Below are 23,722 nucleotides of genomic sequence, written 5' to 3' on the forward strand. Positions count from 1 at the left end.
CAGTGCGATAGAAACACCGTGGAGTTTATGTAATTTTGGCATGCACTGTCAGAGAAGTGGAGGCTTCAGCAGTCAGGAAAAGAAAAAAAAAACACACATGTATTCCTGACAGCTCATTGGTCCAAATTTTCCCTGTGCTGCCACAATACTGCGCACACGTGACCTCGCTGTTTTCACCCAGTTTAACGCGTGTACTTAAAAGACGGGCACCACCATTCACCAACATAAGCGCGATTATCACAACAGTATTCATGTTACTAAGGTGAGATCGCTGCTGCTGCGGGGACTCGGATAACTGGAAGTGGACCATGGCGGCTGCCACGAGCAGCAACACATCCACAGCCACGCTTCAGATAAAGCACTCCAGTCTTGAGCATACGCGGAAACGCATAGACCCTAGGAGGAGGCAAGCGGCGCTGTCTTTTCTCAGCAACATTTCTCTGGATGGACGACCCGTGCAAGACGATGCGGGCAGTCAGAGTGAAGGGGATAACTCCCTTGAAGCTAGGACTAGACAGAGCCTGGTTTCTCCTGAGCGCTCGACGTACGGAGCTGCTGGCGCAGCCGGAGCTGCTGCTCCTCCTGCCCCTGCTGCTGTGGCGGCTACGACCACAGCTACCCAGGCGCTCGCTTTTGCAAACCAGGCTCTCCACGCCAGCAGTCGGGCCAGTTTGGGGACGGGTCCTACTGCTGCCCCCGCCGGTGCAGACACAGAGGGCGACGCTTTTGTGCCCTCGACGTTGAGCTCGCCTTTCTCCGCGGTCCCAGCCTCGACTAGAGGGAGGCTGCAGACGTACACTCAGGGAATCCTACCTGCAACCTACTCCAGGCAAGTCTCCCAGAACTACTGCCCGGAGGGCGGACAGATAGAGCAGCAGAGGTCAAGGTAACTGTGTAAACAATAGTTTTACTTCACTGTCTGGTATTGGGAAATAAAGCACAATATGACCATGGATGAAAGTTCAGTACTGCACTGCAGGATCAACGCAATCAGGTCATTAAACTGCACATTAAGTTCATCTTGCAAGCAGACCAAAGCTTTCTTTCCACATCTGAAATCCCATGAGCAGTCTTTGCAATCTCATGGTGTGTTGAATGTCTATTATTATTTACACTATGATGCTACTGCACAACCCCAAAATGTGTTGTACTTAGTATGTTTACATTCCAACAGATTATTGGCTGCCAGAAGGAAGTTCTTCTGTTAAAGTGTATTAGTTTACCAGATTTCAGACTTTCTTGTATTAGTTATTATTTATTATATTTTAGTAGGTTCTTGTTATTGTGTGAGAAGAAATAATTAAAAAAAATTTTTTTTAAAGTAAATGAACTCTTGCCAGTTTTCTTGCAGGTTTCTTATCAGCTGATTTGATACTTTCCATTCTAAGATAGCAGTCTGCTTGGACATAACAGCACACAGCAGGAGGGAAATGTTCAGCTGTATCCTTAACTCCACACAGGTGCCTGCAGCCTTATGAGTCACTAATATGCACAGGGGGACAGATCCTTTTGATCACAAGTCCAACAAACTACGGAGCTGTTTAAAACCCCCTCAGGAGAAATTCCAGCTTTCACATCTTAGTCAGTCTCTGTTATCTTTCCTGCATAAATGCTCTTTGTCAAATTGTCTTCAACTGATTTTTAGTGGGTGTCTCAACAAAACTTGGCACACACCTGCTGTCTCCTTCATTTCTGTGTGACGTAAACATCCTGTAACTCTACACCCCTGTTCAACTCTGTGTGCAACAGGGGCTTGCTGTTTCACATGGGTGTCTTTTTATTTGCCTTCTTTGTCTACTTTATTTTCACACAAGGGGAGAGTTTGGAGGTTGCCACCTCGCAGCAGGACCGCTGTCAGTAACAGTCATCTCATGGTTCTTTCGCTGTCAGAACCTGCTGTCAGATCTTCTCCGTTCAGAGCCCGTCTTTTATCCAAATCCTCGCCTCCTTCTGAAGCCTGTGCCAGACTTCTGAGGAAGTTCTGCTTCGTGGGGAAACACTGATAAGCATATAGTTCCTTTTCTTTGCCTCCCTGAAATTGCGTAGCCTAACCAACTTGTTTGGAAAGTCTTAATCTGCACTTTTGTTTTTTGCGAACAAAAACGGATTACAACACTAAAACATTTTAACTTGACTTTCAAGAAACAGCATTATTGAACCAAACAGCAACTCCACCGACTAAAGCTTCTATAATAAACAAAATAAAATGAACATTACAGAGCCTGACCAATAGGTGGCGTTCACAGGCATATTGGTATTGTGCATATGTTGTATTCACCCATATGAATACTGTTTATTTGCAGAACGTGCAGAACATGATAATTTAGTCAGGGAGTCATCACATGGTTTGTCCAGCAGAGCAGCATCAGAGCTCATCAGACTGCAGGGTGTTGTCAAAGCAGTGTCCTCACAGTATGTTTCAGACTATTTTGTGAAATTCATTGCTGGAAAGTTTCTCCGGCGCACATGTGAAAAATTACCAGGCGGTATACTGATATCAGATTTATATATTTTTTTACCTCTACAACAACTCTACTGATCAGGCTCACATTAGAAGCCAAACTTTTTAAATCATTTATATTTCTTCTCAAATTTTACTACCAGCTTTTACTTTTGAATGCTGGTTGTAAATACTGGAAACCCAACTTGGAAAACCTGCCAGTTTTCAATATTTTGTGCAAATAAAATATTTCAGTTGGTATCAAAAAATTACTGAGTTTCAGTAAATAGCCACAGTTTTGCACATGTTGTATCCAGTTTCTGCTTTGCCATGCGACGGACTGGCAACCTGTCCATGTTTGACCCCACCAAATCTGGGAGACTCCAGCCCCCAAAGATCCTCAGCTGACTAAGCAGTTAAGAAAATGGATTTGATGTTCTCCTGTTTGCTTAGTACATACAGTTTGAATATGTTAAAGCCTGACTTTTTCCCTGCTTTTGGTATGCGCTCGAAGGACACCCACATAAAACGAATTCTGATGTCGAGAAATATGCAACCTGCTGATTGAGCGCAGCCATATTCCTCCGGGTGCGGACAGACAAGCGCTCTGCACAGTGCCTGGTCTGTTTTCTGAGGGCAGCTGGTGGAAACGTGTATAGAGGTCCCTAGCTGGGAGAGGCAGGATGCCCAGGCTTTCTGAGAAGCAGCCCTGGCTCCCAGCTCTGTATTTTCTGTCCTCCACTTCCTCTCCCAGGGGAACTGGAGACACACTCTCCCCTTAGACTTTTTGGCCTTCAGTCCTGCTCTCATTGAGGAAGCCGAAGAGCCTCTGATGTGCCGCCAAAATAGACTTTCTGAGCCCAAAGCTGCTTTTCACAATATCCTCATCAGAATCTAATGCATGGAAATGATAGCTGAATATGAAATTAGCTTTCCTTCCACCCTTCAGCATTCATCCATCAAGAATCAGCATGCCAATTGCTGCGCTTTAAATATATAATACTGAGTACCATCTGGTCCTGTCTGCCTGAGGTGTAGAGCAATGTTCATTATATTCTTTCCCCTGAAAACTGACGAAGTCTGAGTCTTCTCACGTCCTCTGTTGGTTATATTCCCATCACTAATAGGTTTCTCAGAAACATGTACTTTAAAGTATTTTAAGAAGACTTTTTTTTTTTTTTTTTTGAGCATGAGGAAACAACTGTGGCTTGAAAACAAGCAGCACAAGCCATTGTGACGGCTCTCTGGAGTCTTGTGTTCGGGTCACATACTTCTGGTTATGGGGTTGATTGTTGTTCGCTGAGGTCATGGTTGGCATAATCACAGGATTATATAAGAATGCTGCATTTTCCTTTCCTGAATTTTTCTGTGTCTGAGCCGTGGATAAAAGCTAAGAAAAGCCCACAGGTTAGGGTCGTGTGTGTGTGTGTGTGTAATGTCTGCAGTTTTAAAATAGAACAGAATAGAGTTAAAATTTCACATCATCAATTGTTGTGGTTCTTACAGTTCCTGTTTTGTACAATGCTGTTACACACACACACACACACACACACACAAGGTTTTTTAATATTGTGTTCATTTTTTAAAAATTATTATTTTCCTTTTTGCCCATTCATTTCTCTCGTTTGACGCATCCCGTTTTACTCACTGTACCTTTGAACCTTTCCGGACCGGACAGGCTGAACTCCCCCGACCGGATTATTTTTTTTATCACAGTAATCACATTTCCCTTTTTCCTGGCTATATTTGTGTGAATAAGCCCAGAACATTACGTTTATTTTTCACTCTGCAGCAAAATGGAAGACTGTGTCCTGTGGCGAGCTGCCAACGGGTCGTACGTGTGAAACAGTTTAATCGCCACATCGAAATAGTCCACTTGAGTTTTATGCCTTCATTGCTTAGTAGGATTATCAATAGCTTTCCAAAAAAAAAATTTTATTGCAGGAGCATGGTGTGCGTTTTAGGTTAAAATAATTTAATGGTGCGTGACTTACTTTTGACAGGTGCTTAAATAAATGAGGGGATGCTTGTTGCTGCTGTTGATTTGCACTGACTCTGGTTTGAAATTTCTCACTGGGCCTAGTTAATGTCAGACTGGATGGAAACAGATGGCTCTAACCCTAGTTGGTGGGGTCTGAAGGTAATAAGTGGCCTGTCCCGTGATATTGTTTCCAGGATCTTGCACCAGCTTGGAAAACATCTTTTGCATTAAAAGCACGTCCCACTGCTGATTTTCATGTAGAGCGGCTCGATCAAAGTTCAGTTGTGAACTGATGAACTGGCAACGTGCCCATCAGCTAACTAAATCATGTTTTAGTCCTACACGCTATTGGCAACTGTTACTGTGCATAATTCCTCCTGTGCATACAGACTGTAAAGTGAGTAAAATTTGCAAAGAAATGTAGCTCAGAAACATGCACAGTCAGTTGTCTAAGTGAATGAAATCATGTCATTTCCAGAGTTTTAGGCTTTTAAATGTGTTCCTTGTGTTAAGATGCATCCACTGCAGCATCACAAGGAAACACGGTCATAAAGAGAGACTACCATGACTGCAAGTTTGATTTATCTAGTGAAGAAGTAAATGCTATCTAACAGTCTTAGATTATCTTCAGCTGAAATTTACATTGTATTGCTGGAATGTGGATTTTATCTTATTTCTTTTCATGCATAGGGAGTATAGACAGGAGGAATAGTTGCAGTAAGCAATAACTCTGTAAGTGGATACATTAGCGTGTGAGTAATTTGTTTTTGGACTCGTATGGAGAGTGCAGCAAGCGTTAAAAAAACGCATGCAAATACGCTTACTGTGGTCTTAGTGGGGGAAAATGCTAGAAAACCATTGCCCATTTATACAACTAGGACACAACCCGTAGTGGCAGTACTCGTTGAGCTGCTAAAATGCTGCAGCTTGCAAACAAAGAGGATAAAAGCGGCAAGTGAGCCAAAATAGTAATTTGCCAAAACCAAAACAAAGAGCTGAAAAAAGCTAAAGCGCTCTGTAGAAATGAAAAGAACTGCACTCTTAGTTGATAATTCCCCATGTAAAACTATCAATCTCTTTTGAATAGTTGTAAGAGCTTCATGCAGCAGTTAAAGTAGTTTAGTGAATGAAGCAATGCACAACAGAGAAGCCTTTACCTTCCAGGATATGTGCACTCATAGATCCTTATCCAGCCAGTCCATCCCTCAGGGTTATCACTGAAAGAGGATGATGTAAGACTGACCATAAATCACATGATACCACTCATCTGACCTTCATGAAGAGGTCAGGCCAGGTCCGTTTGTTATGGCCCTTTCAACTCACGGTAGTAGAGACAGAGTTGGTGTCAGCAGCTCACAGGTCTGATCGTTCTTATCATTTAGACTAAGAATTTTATTGCTCATGCCTTTTTATGAAGACTTTGTTTTTCCCTTTTAGTTTATGATCATTAGGGTCCATTATATTGAGTGCAGAAGGTTAGTCAGTATAAAGGCCTTCAGCTTTTTGTCTGCTTCAGTGGTCTTGCTCTTCATGTAAGCACTCAGCTGAGCCCATCTCCTCCAGTATACACTGTTCACTCAGCCCCTGTTGGTTTAAACTCAGCGAGCTCCTCGAGGACAGAGTCATTTTTTGTTCATTTGTCCGCACGCTTTGTCAGTTATTAACCAGCCACTTTACACTCTGCTGTCTCTCCCTTTGGCTGAAATGCCTGGTGAGGAGGAGCGAGTCCAGTTAAATGTGTTCGATTTGTCTTAATGCTGCAGCATCTTACAGCATTACAGTACATTTTGATTTATGAGAATTAGATGCTGCACGATTTCAGGCATTTTCGTTGCTCAGAAATGGGGGGGGGTTCAACCACTCTTTCACAGAAATGTTTGTATTTTAATGTTACTCCAGACCACTTCATAAAATGCTCAAGTGAATTAACCCCCAATTCATAAAAACTGGTTGCAAATTTCCCTCTGCGGGAAAAAGCCTGCATTGTATACAGTAGTAAGTGTGGTCTTAACAGTCACTTATTTACCCTCTTTCTTCACTTTGGCTTATTTGAGTTATTTCTTACATCATGACTGACAGACCCACTGGGAAAGTGTGTCAGATTTTGTCTTATCTGACCTCTAATGTATTCATTTCCACTGCTTAAAATGTGGCCACGTTTTAAGGCTGGCTAATTGGAGTTGGATTATGTTGTTATTGTGGTGTTAAATGTGCAATTATAACCTAATTTTGGCACAGCTCAGACATTCTTCGCCATCACATGTGGGTTTGTTCTGGCAGCTGATCTTATAAACGTGGTCCAGCAGAATTAGACTGAGTCGAGCAACTTAAGTGTGAAATAAAGGCCATCTGTGACAAAATGTGTTACACAAAGTGCTCGCAGAGCCAGCTCGTTATCCTCTTAGCAGCTCTGATCCTGGAAAATTCTCTGTGATCTACACAAGACTTGAGGGGGTGATCGTTGACCACACAGGCACACACTGATGACAGTTATAAGTCAACCATCCAAAACTCATGTTTGGAAAATAATCTCAGAATTTATAGAGACAAGTGATAATTGGGAAGCATTGTTTAACCTTTGTTCCAAGCCACTGGTGACCACACATGTTGTTGCTAAGCCTGAGTATTAAACATTCATCCTTTTTGAGCACAGACCAAAATATAACATTAAAAGCAAGTGCAAAATCATGGAAAGGATTATTATTATTATTGTTAGAGCAAGAGGTAGTTCCTCTAAAAGCTGTTTTTGCTAAATGACAGTTGAACTTGTGAAGTGATGGTTGATGGTGATATTTCTTCATATCTCCTAACGTCTAACTTCCCTTCTGTCTGCCCTCCCAGACGAAGACTAATCTCTCAGCGCTCTTCGCTTGAAACTCTAGAGGACATTGAGGAAAACGCTCCTCTGCGCAGGTAATAAGCTTCACAGAAATGCTTTTCAGGTTCATGCTGCAGTCATGTCAAAAAGTACACTTTCTTTCACTGAGATTTTACATATCAAATCATGTTTTTAGAAAAAAAAAAATCATCATCTGGTCCTGATCAGGTTCATCGTCAGGTGAACAAGAACACATGACGCGGTGGCCCATGTCATTATTTATTTAACAAAAACTAATTCAAAATGCAGAAAGAACAGTGTGAAAAACGCAGCTTGTAGAAGCAGTTTTAGTGGCGATATCTTGAAGTAATCATTTTCTGTATGACTATCAGTCTCATACAACGTCGTGAAGGAATTTTGGCCCACTCTTCTTCACAACATCGATTCAGTTCATTGAAGTTTGCGAGCATTCAATCATGCACAGCTCTCTTAAGGTCCCCACACAGCATTTTGGTCAGGTTGAGATCTGGACTTTGTCTTGGCCATTGCAACATCTTGATTCTTTGCTTTTTTGACTCAGTGACTGTAAGTTGCTGTGATTGCAAAAAAAAAAAACCCCTCCCAATCCCCCCCCCCCCCCCCCCCCCCCCCCCCACACACACACACACACTTCACTCCAACAAACCCCTCGATTCTGTCATTTGTGCTGCCATGCTGTTTCAAACAAGCCATTCTTGTTCTGTCTTTTTCCTCATTGTGCTGTCAAGAACTTTAACATAACTCAGTAAGCATACTGAGGCCTGCAGAATCTAAGCTGTAGCTCTTGGGTTTTTACAGTTTCTCTGAGCATTGCACAGCCTGACTTTGGGGTGAATTTGCTGGGGACGTCCACTCCTGGAAAGATTGGCAACTGTCTTGAATGTTTTCCAAGTGTGAATAATCTTTCTCAGTGTAGAATGATGATGGCCTTATAACCCTTCCCAGATTGATGAGCAGCAACAGTTGCTTCTTGAAGATCATTGCTGAATGACTTTTCTCACTTGGCATTGTGTCAGCACACACACACACACACACCTGAATGCTCCAGACCAGCAAACTGCCAAAACTTGCTGATGATCAATAAAACACGTGTATTTGATTAGCAGCAGCTGGCTGTGACTTTTCCTCTTAAATCTTATGGAAGCAGTAAGGGTGTACTTAGTTTTTCCCACACAGCTTCAGCATATTGGCTTATTTTTTGTTGAATAAATAATGACTTGATGTGTTGCTGTTCTTATGAGGTTGTATGTAGCTAATTTTAAGGGCTGCTAAGGACCAGCTGATTTATTTCTTTTAATAATGTCCTGATACTAAAATCCTTAGAACTGAAGGGAGCTTGCACATTCTTTTTACCATGAATGTATAGCTCCGTGTCTCAACATGAGTCACTCAGCTCAGTGTAATGCACCCCGCTTGGAGAGGTTTCTGTGTTTCCATCCTTTATGTTTGTTTTTACATTTCAGATGTCGAACCCTATCGGGTTCACCCCGACCAAAGAGCTTCAAGAAGGTCCACTTCGTAAAGAACATGAGGCAACACGATATGCGCAATGGAAGGTATGAAGGCAAACATCGGCACCCCTCAGTCAATACAAGTCCTCACTGAATAATGGAGGCTGCCCCAGTCAATGAACTGCAGTTTGGATGTTTCTCATGTTACAAGTCACATCACAGGCCAGGCCGCATTCATAGCTTCAACTTATAGATGGATGCAGTTGTGAATCCTGGATATGCAAATGAATCAATTAATTTTGATGTTAATCTTTATTTAATTACTGTCACAAATTCTGTAATCAAAACACAAATCACCCGCTACTAAATTATTTGATGACTGACATCAATCAATCACATTTTGGCACAAGTATTATGATGTTTAATTCCTGACCAAAGTATATATGGAGTGTTTCTGTGTAATACTGCTCTGGTGACTTTTATTATCACTGCTACATTATTTGGATTCAGGAGATAGTTCAGTTAGATTTTATTTATCAGGGATTTGTGTTCTGGTGCAGTTTAGGGAAGAGTAATTGTTGCATTGTGTTTCAAAGTGTAGCTGTGTTTGTTAGTCTTCAGTTCTTGTATCCAGCATTTGGTTAATATTGAGGGATAGAGGGTAGTGCAGCATCTCCTGTTAAGACGTCAGTGTGCCACCTCTTAAATTAGGCCAGTCCTCCATATCCAGTTTTCAGCTGATGCTGAAACGTGCAGCTTTTTGTGACCCTCACGTGGTGTTTGTTTCCTGATGCTGATTTTGGCTGAGTAGCAGGATTCACCATGTGTCTGAGAGTCTGAGTGATGACGTTTTAATTATGAGGTTGTTGTAGTTGAAGTCAGAGCCGTTCTGCCCTCTGTGCTGTTGACCTCAGGTCACTGGGGAACAGACTCTGATTAGATACCTACCTAATTAATAAAAAAAAAAAAAATCTTGGGAGAAAAAACTCATCGTTATTCCCCACAGGCTGAGTATATGTGCCAAACTGCAACAAGTACTAAATAACACACCATGAATTTACAGTTCATTCTACCTGTTACTGCACACTCTTACCAACTTTAACCTGTGGATCTTGTCCAGTAGATACTGATTAGCTTGTTTACCATTTTTGTTTTCATAGGATAGTCCTTATCAGTGGCAGAAGATCCTTCTATAGTGTATTTTCAGTCCTGCCCTATCGAGATTGTAGCCAAGCAGGGTATGTATCCTACGGCATGCCGAACGTCGTAACATCCTCCAACCTGTGCTTCCTCTTTCCCTTTGTTTTCTCATCCCTCTTGTTTTGGTGGATGCATTTTATTTTATTTTTTATCTTAATAGGTTAATAAATAAATGTATTAAAAAAGTAGGCTGAAAAGGGCTTTAAGGCTTAATTTTGTACATATCTAGACTAGATTGTAGCCTAATGCTTATTGCTTCTGATACTTTTCCCGTGGTGGCTCTTCAGCGCTCATCCTTCTTTGTTCAATTCAACCCATTTTTGTCTGTTGCAGCTGTTGCTGGCTTTGCTATTCAGCATTTAATATTAACCTCTCCTGGTTATTAGAAATAGACATTTTCAGTGTGTTGTCAACTGATTTAATTATCCACTGTGCTGACTGACTAGGGTTTCTATTTACATTTCTTAGCACTGTAGAACAGCAATAGTGTCTGGTTTATCTGTAGGTAATGTGTTTACTTTCTCCTTTTTAAAAAAATTTTTTAAACGCAACATATGCTCTGTATAAAGCGGACCCACCTTGCATATTTTTTGGGATGGGGGGACATAAAATGGTGTGTTATTGAGGAAGGGAAAGGGGACAGATGAACACCAGAGGAAACAATGCACAGGAAGAAAAGCCCCACACCATAGCTTAGTGAAGAGCAGGACTTTTGTGGAATTTCCTAAGCCAGCCAATCAGCGCAAGGTCAAGGGTTAATAAACCTCCCAGGGTTGTCCCGTAAGCACGTTGACTGCTCGTTCCTGCTAATTGACCATTTACAGCTCGATGCTGGCTGGCTCAGCTGAGCCTTGTATGTGCAAAACATTATTTTATTAGACGTCTACATTCTTAATTTTTTTTTTTTTTTTTTTTTTTACAATAAATGCTCACATCTAGACAGAAAATGGCCAACTAAAAACAGGAGAGTGGAACGGTTTGCCTCTTGCTGTTTGCTTTCTTGACAGGAGTTGGATATGAGTAATTATACTACTTTTTATCATGTAAGCTAAATATTAAACTGCGGGCAGGAGGAGGTTCATTTGGCATCTCTGCAGCTCAAAGTCAAGTTCAAACTTTCTAAAACAAAGAAGGTGGAATGCAACAGTTTTGAGTTGCTAATAGGCAGGTAGTTAAACCTCTGGTTGTGGGCAGTCACTGTCTTGTCGTGGGCTAGTTCTTTTCTGAGTTCAAACACTTCTGTGTAGACTTTGCATGTTTTTGCTTTACTGGCACTGGATTCCAATGTTTTTCTGGCACTAACAGGCTTGGACATTAAGTAACGCTCCTGGCATCAGAGAGGAAAACTTACATGGGTCAAATGCAGGATAAATTTCCTTACAGGGATATTTAAAAAAAAAAAAAAAAAAAAAAAAAACAGAGGCTGTGGAATATACCTGCCCTCAACCGTTCATGTGAACTGCAAAGTATTTGCAAAGGGGTCAAAATTCTTTTGTTGTGGTTATATTTACTTTCTTGATGCTAAATTTAGAAACATTTGAGAAGGCATGATGAGCACTTTGCAAAAATTTCAACAATACTAACATATAGATGTCTGAAGCCAGTGATTCCTGCATGCTACTAAGAAGCTATCGTTCCCTTTCATTCCTCTGTATTCTCAACCAAATGAAGCAAAAAAAATTCTCTGGATGGCTTCATAGAAAAGCACTCTCCATAGAAAGCTCTCCATCCCCCCACCCCCCCGTAAGAGGTCCACTGCCTGGGGATGTCAATGTCTACGATGCATCTGTCAACATCGTGTCCTGCTGTGCCTGTCTGCCAGATAACACTGTTTTCATTAAAACAGATTGGCCCCACATGTCAACAAAACACTGGCAAAGTCATGTGAGGACCCACCGTGTCATTACTTCTTTGTGTATGAACAACATTTTTAAACAGAACACAAGACAAAGCAAGGAAAGATAAGGGAACTGTAGAAAAACAAGACTGTGTGCAGCCTCCACTGTCTGCTCCCGCTCTGAAATGTTGCAACAGTACAAATATTGAGATAAGGCTGAAGTTAATGTAACACAAACACAGGTGGATATTTATCTGTCAGCGATTGGGCCACATTTTAATAGCTTTAGACTTTTATTGAGACCAAGGAAAATGGGGAAACATGAATATCAGCTCCTGCTTAGAGCACCTTAATTTTCTTGCCTTCTTTTAAGCACAAATCGCTGGAAAGAATTAGTCTTCAGCTTGCCATTGCATTGCTGTTATCAGTTATTCATTATGGCAGACTGTAAATGAAGTGGACTGCAGGCATGTAATCTTCTCTGTCACTGTACACAATCTAAATTAGCCTTTACTGACAGTGACCTAAAAATATCACGCCAAGTTAAATCATAACAGTAAACAGTGTTTACTTTAATTATTGTATATTTGATTTGGTTAAAAAAAAAAATGTCTGTCAAGCTCCACTGACACACTCCTCTCTCCAGCCATCTGTTTTCTGCTTCGGGCAAGCTTTTGACCTCCTACAAATCTCCCACAGCAGTGTGGCATTTCAGGCACTGGTGAGGCAGCAGCTGAGTTTGAAGAGACTTTCCTGCTAGAACGAAACTGTACCCTCCTCCATGCTGCCTCCCAAGGGTGCACTTTATTTCTGATTGCCCTGAGATGCAGCCAAAGACACGAGTGGTTACAGAAACTAGGCCAGCTGATGAGCTCAGATCAATACAGGACCCAAATCTGTGAAATTGAGAGCGGACAAGCGAAGAGGTGATCTAGATCTCTGAAAGATTGTTAAGGAAAGGAGGTATAAGGAATCTGCAGCATAATTTGTATAGTGAAAGATCTATAAAAGTCTTGTGCTCATTAGGGATGCAAAGCTGGAAGGAGGGCGTCAGCGGCATCCTTCTGGAGGTGCCAGGGAGATGGTGATTGGGCTGGAGGGAGTGGAGTTAGGAGCGGATGGAAAGGTGAGAAACCAGCAAAAATGTGTGTGTGGATCAGCATCATGTACAACATGAATGAATATAGAACCGTGTGTTTAGTGGGACTATTCACAGGGTACTTACACCACGAATACCAGTGGGAGGAAAGCAGAAATCAAATCAAATATGTATTTACATAAGGAGCCATCCACTGTGTTACAATAACATTTAATTGTATAGTACTGTTCAAAAGTGTTGATCTGCCCCTCATTTCTTTATATTTTGCTTCCAAGGAGCCAGACTTTCTTATAATTTTTAAAGAGAATGTAACAAAAGGCAACCAGCGTCCAAAGAAGAGCGTTGAATATCCTTCAAGAGGCCTGGAGAAATTATTTTGCCATATAATACTATATTTCTGTGTGTTTACACATAAGGTACAATGTAAAGAAATGAGAGGTGGCTCAAGACTTTTGTACACACAGAAAACAGCCAAAAATGGTTCATGTTGAATGTATTAAGATATTAGCATAGTCATGGCTCAGAAGTGTCCCAGTGTTGATGGAGCATTAGCTAGGTCACTAGCTTGTTAGTTGCCAGTTGTTACAGCGCCAAGAATTGCACTAAGGTTGTTCATCAGACAAAGTACTTCCATCTAAATACTAATGTAGGACATAAACACTGTGTTAAGTTTTCAGAAATTAAGAAAATAAAGTGAATAATAAGCGTATTCATATTTAGCGTTTAGCGAAGTGATTTTCTTCAGATTATGCAATGAGCCTTTTTCTGAGCACTATTTTGATGTGCCAGGGGAGTCCAAACGCCCCGCGTGCAATTAAGCACATTAAGAACAACTGCATTCCTTTTAGCCAAGTCAGTTCCAGTATGCTGTTATTGTACGTGATGCCTCAGGAGTATGCTATACTGGTACTCTGTTACAGCTGAAGTTATTTGTGCTCTTCTTGTGCTAGAAACAGATCTATTAATATTAGCATGTGGAACAGGTTTAACATAAGAGCAGGCAAATGTTTTGGGCACCAGTGAAGCAGACATTATAACATGTATCCGTGTTTGCAGACTGTGTCATACACCCAATTCCTGTATCCTACTTATGTGCTGGGTGGCCGAAGAAACACAATTGACTCCACCTCGTCCTTCTCTCAGTCTCGTAATGCAAGCCACCGCAGCCTCAGCTTGGGCCGAGCCAACAGCAACCAGAGCAGCTTAGACACAGGTTAGTAGGCTGCCAATGAGTTCTTAAAGTGCTCATTCTGAATGTTTGTAATCTTCGCCAGGAATTGCAGGCATTTTTTTTATACCTAACCCCCATTTTCAGACTCAAACTGCAAAAACACTTAAAAGTGGCCAGATCACGGCCTGAAAGACACCATTTCACCATTGTCAAAGTCTACAATCAAGAGACCCCTTCATGAATGGAAATACAGCAGGTTTACAACAAGGTGCAAACCACTGGTTACACAAACAAGAAGGACCCAATTAGACTTTGCCAGAAAACATCTAAAAGCATCTGTATTTGTTCTGAAGAAGTCTTTGGTTACCTGAAAACAAGATTAACTTGTACCAGAATGAAGCAAAGTGAAAAGAAATGGATCCAAAGCATTCCACGTTACCTGTCTAACGTGGTGGAGACAATCTAACAGCATGTAGGGTTGCCAGTGGAACAGGGCTACAGGGTGTGACTGCTGAAAGAAGTAGCAGGGTGAATTGTAAAGTGTACATGGCTATACTCGCAGATTCAGCCAAATGCTGCAAAGCTGATCAGTGTTTCGCAGTGAAAATGGATAATGATCCAAAGCAAACTGCAAAAGCAACCCAAGAGTTTCTCAAGGCAAAGAAAGAAACTGGATTCTTCAGTGACCAAGTCAGTCACCTGATCTTAGTTGGTTGAATTGCTCTTGAGCCACTGAAAATGGGGACTATGTATAAAAACATTCAATGCCAAATTTTTGTTAAGCTCTTTAATTAAAGCAGAAGTGAAGTCTGCACTTCAGTCACATCATGATTATTTCATTTTAAAATCCTCTGTGTTGATGAACAGGGGCAAAATTACAAAAAAGAAAGCATCAATGTCCAAAAACTTATGGTCTTACCTGTATATTTTTTTTTAATTGAAAAAAGGGAAAGTTATGAAATGCTAAATCTGGCTCAGCCTTAATTGTTGTTTATGTGGCAATGGCAGGGAATGATTTCGGGGACTTTCGTGAGTACGACCCCAATCTGCTGGATGACCCACAGTGGCCTTGTGGCAAACACAAGAGAGTCCTCATCTTCCCCTCCTACATGGTGAGAAAATACTCTAATACGCCATCATCACAACAACAACAAAAACAGCAACTGTTGCTTCATCCTCTTGAGAGCCAAAAGGAATGTTTTGTTTTATTTTTTTATCCACAGCATAATTTGCTTTGAAATGTCCTGCAGTATCTCACTGGTATTATTATTTTTAATCATTCTGGGCTTCTGTGCTCAGTTTTCCCACCACAACAGAGAACAATAAAACCGGAAATATTTGTCTAAGCATTCTTTCCGAAAAAAAAAAATCCTCCCCATTTTTATCTACTTATTTAGTCTTTATCAGCAAGGTCATTGAATCTCTCTCCCACCTCTTTGGGCCTGAAAGGATGCAGAGACTTTATCTCTGTGTAGCTGGCAGTAGCCGTTAAAGCTGTTAGTGCCTCAACACTAATCATTCTTTTATTTTTCTGGAACAGAACAGATGTTTTTATTGTGGTTTGAAAAGGGGGATGAAAACATGCAAAAACAACTCGTTTCCCACCTCATTCTTTCCTGGGTTCAGTTTTTGCCGTGGAGACTGGCAGAACACACAACAAGGACTGACACAGTTGAAATGTTAATCAAAGCCAGGTTTTTTTTTTTGTCCTCTCTTCCTCCAATTACTCTGACAACAATGGCTATTGTGTTTACTACCGGAATGGAAGCAGTGAATTCTCAGCATTTTAGGAATTGAACACAGGCTGCTTGGGAAACCCGACTCTTTAACTTTCAGGTTCAAACAGGGGATGAAATTCACTTTCTTTATACCAGTGTGAAGAAAAAACTTCACTCATGTCAATTCAGATGAGGTTTGTAGGTGTGTGGGAATTCACCATCCCAGAGCAACGAAAAACAATTTATTTTATGGAGTATTAATCCTGGGATTATTACATGGGCTTCAACAGGGATCTAACTCCTAGCCCAAACTCTCACCCACACAAAAGCTATCCCAGTGTGACTCAGCCACCTCATACGCAAAGCATGCCATTACAAGCAGTAAAGATTGTCTAACACACATTATAAAGACATAGAAAACGTGGATCATCTTCTTTTTTAAAGTAAAAGGTTTACAATAACATGTCTGTTACCTACTGCTTGTGGCACAAAAGAGGTTTTTTTTTTTTTTTTTTTTTAAAGAAAGCAAAGGCAATTTTATGCATGTGGCACCTTTAAATATGCAGAGGTTGATGTTGCACTGAGAGAAACTGAAAACTAAGATTAAAAGATAAAATAATAGATTTAGGAGTTATACCCTGTATTGCCAAACATATTCACTCACCCATGCAAATCATTGAATTCAGGTGTTCCAATCACTTCCATAAAACCAAGCACTTAGGACTGCTTCTACATTTGTTAAAGAACGGCTCGCTTTCAGGAACTCAGTGAATTCCAGTGTGGTACCTACTGTGATAGGATGCCACCTGTGCAACAAGTCGTGAAATTTCTTCGTGACTAAATATTCTAATAATAATTTCCTTGAGGATTTGGCAATAAATTTTCCTCCAGGAGCTTCTCTGGTGTGCGGACTTTATTTTTTTGCTCAGTTTTTGCTCTTGTTCCTGCACCCTTTTGACCCCCTCCATTCGGATGTGCATGTTCTCATTACTCTAATGACAGCAACTCAGCCATGAAGTGGTAGGCCACGCGGATACTGAGGCGCATAGTGCGCAGAGGTTGCCAACTTTCTGCAGAGTCAATCACTACAGAACTTCCTGTGGCCTTCAGATTAACTCAAGAATAGTGCGTAGAGCTTTGGGTTTCCATGGCTGAGCAGCTGCATCTAAGCCTTACATCACCAATGTAAAGCATCAGATCACAACACAGTATGCAGTGGTGTAAAGCATGCCATGCTCAGACTCTAGAGCAGTAGAGACCTGGTCACAGAAGTGACAAATCACGCTTCTCTGTCTGGCAATCCAATGGATGAGTCTGGACTTGGCAGTTACCAGGAAAACGCAGAGACTGAGAGCGCAGACTGTGAGCCAGGTCTTCTCGTCCAATATCAGTATCTGACCTCACAAATATGCTTCTGGAAGAATGGTCAAAAATTCCCATAAAAACGCTTTTAAAGTTGGCAGAAAGCCTTCCCAGAAGAGTTGAAGCGTTTATAGCTGCAAAGGGTGGGCCCACATCATACTAAACCCTATGGATTAAGAATGGGATCTCACTCAAGTTCATGTGAAGGCAGATGAGCAAATTCTTTTGGCAGTATTTGCTCATCTGCCTTCAATAGAACCATATATGTGGGGCTGACTGAATAGTTTACTAAATAGTTTGTGGTCATCATAATGAATTAAGATTTTGGCCAAGTGTATCAGTGTGGCTTATTGATTTGTCTTTAATACTTATTTTATCTGACATGGAGCAATAAAAAAAATTAGTCATGGTGAAAAGAAAGTACGCCTTCTTTCATTAGTTACAGGGTTTTACATTTCAGGGAATAATTTTTTATTTTTTTTTTTAAATGAGAAGGATTATTCATTATTAAGAGAAACTGCGAACAACCAACGAGCTACATCTCAGACTGTACAGGTTCAAATGTTAAACGTTAAAGTTCGTGACAGTACAATTAGAAAAAGACTGAGCAAGTATGACTTGCTTGGAAGGATTGCCAAGAGGAACATGGCAGCATGACTTAGGTTTGCAAAGTTGCAGACTTGTTATGGAACAATGTCCTTTGGACAGACGAGACCAAACTGGAGATCTCTAATGTGCAGCGCCACATTTGGTGGAAACCAAACACAGCATATTGGCACGAACACCTCATACCATCTGTGAAGCATGGTGGTAGAGGGGTAATGACTATATTCTAGAGTCTAATGTGAGGCCATCTGACTGACAGCTGAAGCTGTGGGACGGTTTGGGTCATGTAAAGAACCAAGGTGCTGCAATGGCCCAGTCAAAGTCCAGACCTCAACCTGACTGAAACGCTGTGGTGGGAGCTTAAGTGAGCTGTGCATAAATGAATGCCTGCAAACCTCAATAAACTGAAGCAATTTTGTGAAGAAGAGTGGGCCAGAATTCCTTCACAATAATAAAGTGCCTTGAGGTGACTGTTTGTTGTGATTTGGTGCTATATAAATAAAATTTAATTTAATTTAAGAATATGAGAGACTGATGAAGTCATACAGAAAATGATTACTTCAAGTTATTGCTGCTAAAGGTGGTTCTACAGGCTACTGGATCATGGGGTGGACTTAATTTTCCACACAGTTGCTGCTTAAGGAAGGTTAAATAAATACTGACACAGCATAATGTATTACGTATTGTTCATCTGAACACACACACACAGTGCAGTTGATTCTTTGTTGGTTCTTGTTCACAAGGGAGAAAAAAAAAGTCCAATATCACCAGCTATTCTTTAAGTGATAGCGGTAACAGCAGTGATGGTGGAATCCAACACCAAGGTGTTAGGATCCAGTCACTTTATTGAAAGTGTAGTCATTCTGACACCGCTTCTGGTTTTCCTTTCCAGACTACGGTCATCGAATACGTGAAACCCTCTGACCTCAAGAAGGACATGAATGAAACCTTCAAGGAGAAATTCCCACACATCAAGCTGACACTCAGCAAAATAAGGAGGTAAAAGAGCCAGAAGTTTATTCACCTTAACAGAAGCTGTTTTACTTGTTTTCTTTACCAACTTCTTTAATTGTAATCTTTCTTTCCTCTTTTTTTTTTTTTTTTTTTTTTTTAAACTCTGTGCAGCTTGAAAAGAGAGATAAGAAAACTGGCCCAGGATGAATGTGGCTTTGAGGAACCGACAGTGGCCATGGCTTTTGTCTACTTTGAAAAACTCGTTCTTCAAGGCAAACTAAACAAGCAGAACCGTAAACTCTGTGCTGGAGCTTGCGTCCTGCTGGCAGCCAAGATCGGCGGCGATCTCAAGAAACACGAGGTCAAACTTCTCATAGACGTAAGTTTCTTCACGCACACTTCCAAAAAGGTCAGTTCACTCAAATCAAAGTTACACAAAGGGAAACTGACTACAGAGAAGGCTCTCTCTCTCCAAAGATCTCAGTCATTTTTCAGTGCTCTGAGCACCACAGACAAATTCCACTGGGCTGGGTGTGGGTAGCAGATAAGCCAAAACCGGGTAAACCGATCCCTCAGGGTTCAAGTATAACAGGCTAGACAGAGTAAAGCCATAAGCAACTTAAACAAATATTTTAAAAAATGGGAGAATGGCAGTCAAAATGTGAAATAAATGCATCTGCAAGAGAAAGAAGTGTTTGCAAACCTTAATGTTCATTTGTCCTGAGAGGAAAAAAAAAAAAGAACAGGGCCCGAAACTGCCAATTGAGTAATTCCCAAATCTAATAAATAGCTGGAGGTTTTTGTTTTTTTTTTTTCTCACACATTGCTCGTCTCTTCTATGCTTTAACAGCTTTGTTTAGCTGTGAATCCAAGGGAATTTGTATTGAACCTTTCACCTCTGGTTGGGTGTGGTAATAATAATGTGCTGAGTTGCACCTGGCAACCTGGTACCTGGGTGCACACCCAGTGAGTAATTTAATTTCCCAGGGTCCTAGAGTCCACCTGTGCATCACTGCAGCGAGGGGGGGGGCGGGGGGGGGGGGGGGGGGGGGGGGGGTGGGGGGGGGGGGGGGTGGGGGGGGGGTTATAAATATTTTTTTTTTAGTTTTCAGTGTGGTTTTTAAACTTCAAAAATGCACCTTTTTAAGTTTTCAATTTGATACCTTAGAACAATTGAATTCTGATGTTTAAAACAGCTGTTATTATCCATAAATACATTTTTAATATATAAAGCCCTGTTAATGAAAGCCTTTCAAGTATTGGTTTTTTTTCCCAACTTTTTTTGTTTGCTTCTTGCACACGGTGACTAAATATAAAGCAGTCATGTTCACACTTCTGAGCCAAGTGTGCTGTGAGCAGAGCAGGGCCAGGTCTCATGACATGCAGGTTTAAAAAAAAAAAAAAACAATAAGAGGGTGTGGATTATGAGTCAAGAAGCATCTTTTTTTTTTTTTTTTTTTTCTTTTCACGCTGACTTGCTTTGTTTTTCTGCCAGAAACTGGAGGAGAGGTTCAGAGTGAACCGCAGGGAGCTGATAGCCTTCGAATTCCCCGTCTTGGTGGCGCTGGAGTTCACCTGCACCTGCCAGAGCATGAGATCATGCCCCACTACAGACGCCTTCTGCAGACCTCCTAGCATTGGTGACCCATCAGGAGGACGACCACCGGGTTCTCCTTCTGATCCCCCTCTTTCTACAGTATCCATCTTCCAGCCTGTCTCCTCGTCTCTGTTTGATAACTTCAAGGTACCGCTGTCTGTCGCTGAGCTACAGCCGCTCATCACTACAGACAACCCGCTCCTTCCTCTCACTGAACTGACATCAGCCAAAGGGACACATGTTTTTAAGCAAACTTTTCTCCGCTGTTTGACCTCTACATTCGTCATCACTACACGGACTTCTGAAAGAAAGGGTTCGCCCATCTTCAACAAGTTGTTTTTCTAGTTTGCATGTTTCACATCTCATCACCTTCATCATTTTGTATTTTTAGTCCTCAAGTTGATCTGAGGGTATCTTCTTTTTTTACTATTATTATTATTATTATTATTATTATTATTATTATTATTATTTTAATCTGATGGTGAACTTTGTCAGTCAAAACAATCAGTGATTGTAATGATTTAATCTTTTCTCTTTGTAAACTTTTTATGATTCGTTGCCTCATGAGCTGCATAAAATTTAAACAGAAGCCTTTTTAAGAGGCCGGTTTTGGCAGGACTGTTATTCCTCAGCGTGATTCAAGTTTTCATCTTAAAAGTGCACTTTTTGAAGAAGACACTGGGGCAGGGCAACCGTTTTTCAGATCTTTAACAAGCTTGGGAACAAGCTTGGGAACTTTTTTCCTTCCCCTTTTCAAGGGGAAGAAAAAAAAAAAAAAGCTGTCTTCGTGAGCACCACGCAGAGGTCATTTGAATGGACCTTTCGATTTGTTTGTTTTTTCCTCTCTCTTGGTTTAGTCACAATTTTCCAGCCACAGTCTGCATGAAAAGTAATGATTCTTTGTACACAGGTACCCGCAGAGAGGTTTTGACTTTCTATTTTTCACTAAAGTGTTCCATTCATTTTTCTACCAGTCAAATCCTTGATATAGACTTCTGAAGACCAGACTGTCTTTTATCCGAGTCAAATTTTCTCTGCTCTATGTTAGAGTGTATCGCTAGCACGTTTACAGTGCTTTAATGGGTTCAGGATGCTTGATCGGAGGAGATGTCATTAACCAGTGATCAGTATCAGCAGAATGCTCGGGTGCCTGGAGGATGTGGGTTAAGACCCTGTGCCAGTAACTAAGTGTTTGAGCCTTTACAGGCTGCAGGGACACATCTCTTTAGGTGACACTGACCTTTGACCTCTCCGCAGAGGGGAAAAATCTAAGCAAAATCCCAAATGGGATCAGTCATAGATCAAATATTTGCTTATAACTTGAATGATCATTTGAGTTGAAATCTACAGTGGGTTTTTTTTTTTTTTTTTTTTTTTTTTTTTTTTTTTTTTACAGAGAATACTGAAAACATTTCAACCAATGTGGCCACTTAAAGGTGATTAATTCCATTTATTTGGCATGTATCTCTCACAGCTTAATTTTTTTTTTTTTCTACCTTGAAATTGTCTCGCACACTACCACAGAGTGTTGAAAGGCCACCATATTACAAACCGAGGCTACAGGGAAAACAGTATTTGATGCCGCTCCAAGTATTGATGGTATTGTGAGTTGAAATGATCACGAGACTGAACCAAACCGCATTTGATAGTCTTGATTCATGGCGGAACAAAATACTGAGCTTATTTCTCTTTGCAAGCCCAAAGATTTTGCTGTAGGATGCACACTAAATGCTCTGTGAGGAAAGACTCATGGATGACTCGTATTACCTGTGTGTGTGTGTGTGTGTGTGTGTGTGTGTGTGTGTGTGTGTGTGTGTGTGTGTGTGTGTGTGTGTGTGTGTGTGTGTGTGTTTGTAAATAAATTGCTTTGCTTGTTCAATCCAAACAAGACTCGCATGCTTTTTTTTTTTGTTGTTGTTGTTGTTTTTTCATGTTTTACCCAAATCTAGTGTGTATTAAGTTACAGGAAACTGATGGACTAGAGTTAGTTAGGAAAGTGGCATTTGTCTGTATTTGGTCCAGACAGAAATATCTGCACGCATTCACATTTTCCAGAGGATGCCTTTAAATTATTACTTTTACTCCAAGACAGTTCAGAAACAACACTGCTGAATTAAGAGTCGTTCATCAGGTCTGTTTTGTGTAAATTTTGACAAAATCTACTTAACTCCAGTGGGATTAAAATTATTTCGCCCCATAGTTGCCATAGTTAATATCCTCCAGATGTCTAACAATAAGTTTTTTTTTGTTTGTTTTTTTCCTTATAGAAAATTGGAGGAAAAAAAACATTTGAGTCCCATCTTTGTACTTTCACAAGGTCTCACAACAGGTATCTGTTCTAAAAATACACTGTGCAACCTGACATCAAACCCAACCTGTTTTCATCTATCCACAAGATGGTCATAACATTAAACACCAAACCCACTCGTGGCACAGGAGGACATGTTTACAATGGCATTACCATTAGCACAGTTTGTAATGCCCTATCTTTGTGTTGTGGTTTAACCAAGTGAAGGGGAAAATGTCATGGCACGTACAAATGATTTTGTACAACATTTACAGTCATATAAAAAAGTCTTTATCAGTTTATCAGCTTTAATGCTGATATTTATTTAGACTTTCTCTGCTATTGACCTTTTCAAACTAACTTCAATAATTTCTTTCTCTAAATCATCAGTGTGTCTATTAGACCCCACTCCTACAAGACTGCTCAAAGAAGTCTTACCATCAATTAATGATTCAATTTCAAGTATGAGCAGTTTATCTCTATTAACAGGATATGTATTACAGGCTTTTAGGGTGTGTGTGTGAGAGTTAGTTGTGGAGTTCCACAGGGTTCTGTGCTTTGACCAATATTTTTTACATTATACATGCTTCCATAAGGCAATATTATTACAAAACCTGCTTACATTTTCATTGCTATGCAGATGATACCCAGCTTTATTTATCCATGAAGTCAGATGACAGAAATCAATTAGTTAAACTATAGGAATGTCTTAAAGACATAAACGCCTGGATTTTTCACATTTATCTTCTCTTATATTTAGACAAAGCTGAGTTGATTACATTTAGCCCTAAAATTTTTAGAAACATGGTGTCTAACCAGATATTTACTCGACCTGATCAGAAATAACTCAAAAATTCCTCACAGTGTTACTGGAGGCCAAGGTAATGCCATCTAATGTTATTCAGTGTACACATTAAACAAATATGTAGGACTGCTGTCTTTCATTTGCGCAATCTCTCTAAAACAAAAACATCCTGTTTCATAGTGAGGCTGAAAAACGAGTTAATGCATTTATTACTTCTAGGTTGGATTATTATGTGTCTCCCTTATGCTCTGTTTTTTTCTTTTTTCTTCCCAAACTGGTTGGAGTGGATGGCTGCCCCTACCTGAGACTGGTTCTGTTGGAAGTTTCTTCCTGCTGTTTTTCCTTCCCACCCTCGCA

The 23,722-nt window shown here is 40.7% G+C and overlaps 1 protein-coding gene across 1 annotated transcript; it reads left to right on the top strand.

The window, feature by feature from the left end:
• The first annotated feature begins 219 nt into the window (after nucleotides 1-219).
• On the top strand, nucleotides 220-20,434 carry cables1 (Cdk5 and Abl enzyme substrate 1). The gene is given in 11 exon segments (XM_030751356.1): nucleotides 220-886; nucleotides 7,263-7,334; nucleotides 8,742-8,834; nucleotides 9,890-9,967; nucleotides 12,793-12,892; nucleotides 13,922-14,078; nucleotides 15,045-15,148; nucleotides 18,615-18,721; nucleotides 18,848-19,055; nucleotides 20,172-20,247; nucleotides 20,250-20,434. Coding segments are annotated over 11 exon segments (1,635 nt in total). The 5' UTR covers nucleotides 220-308; the 3' UTR covers nucleotides 20,312-20,434.
• The last annotated feature ends 3,288 nt before the right edge of the window (nucleotides 20,435-23,722 follow it).

Source organism: Archocentrus centrarchus, chromosome 17 (genome assembly GCF_007364275.1).
Source record: "Archocentrus centrarchus isolate MPI-CPG fArcCen1 chromosome 17, fArcCen1, whole genome shotgun sequence".
NCBI lineage: Eukaryota > Metazoa > Chordata > Actinopteri > Cichliformes > Cichlidae > Archocentrus > Archocentrus centrarchus.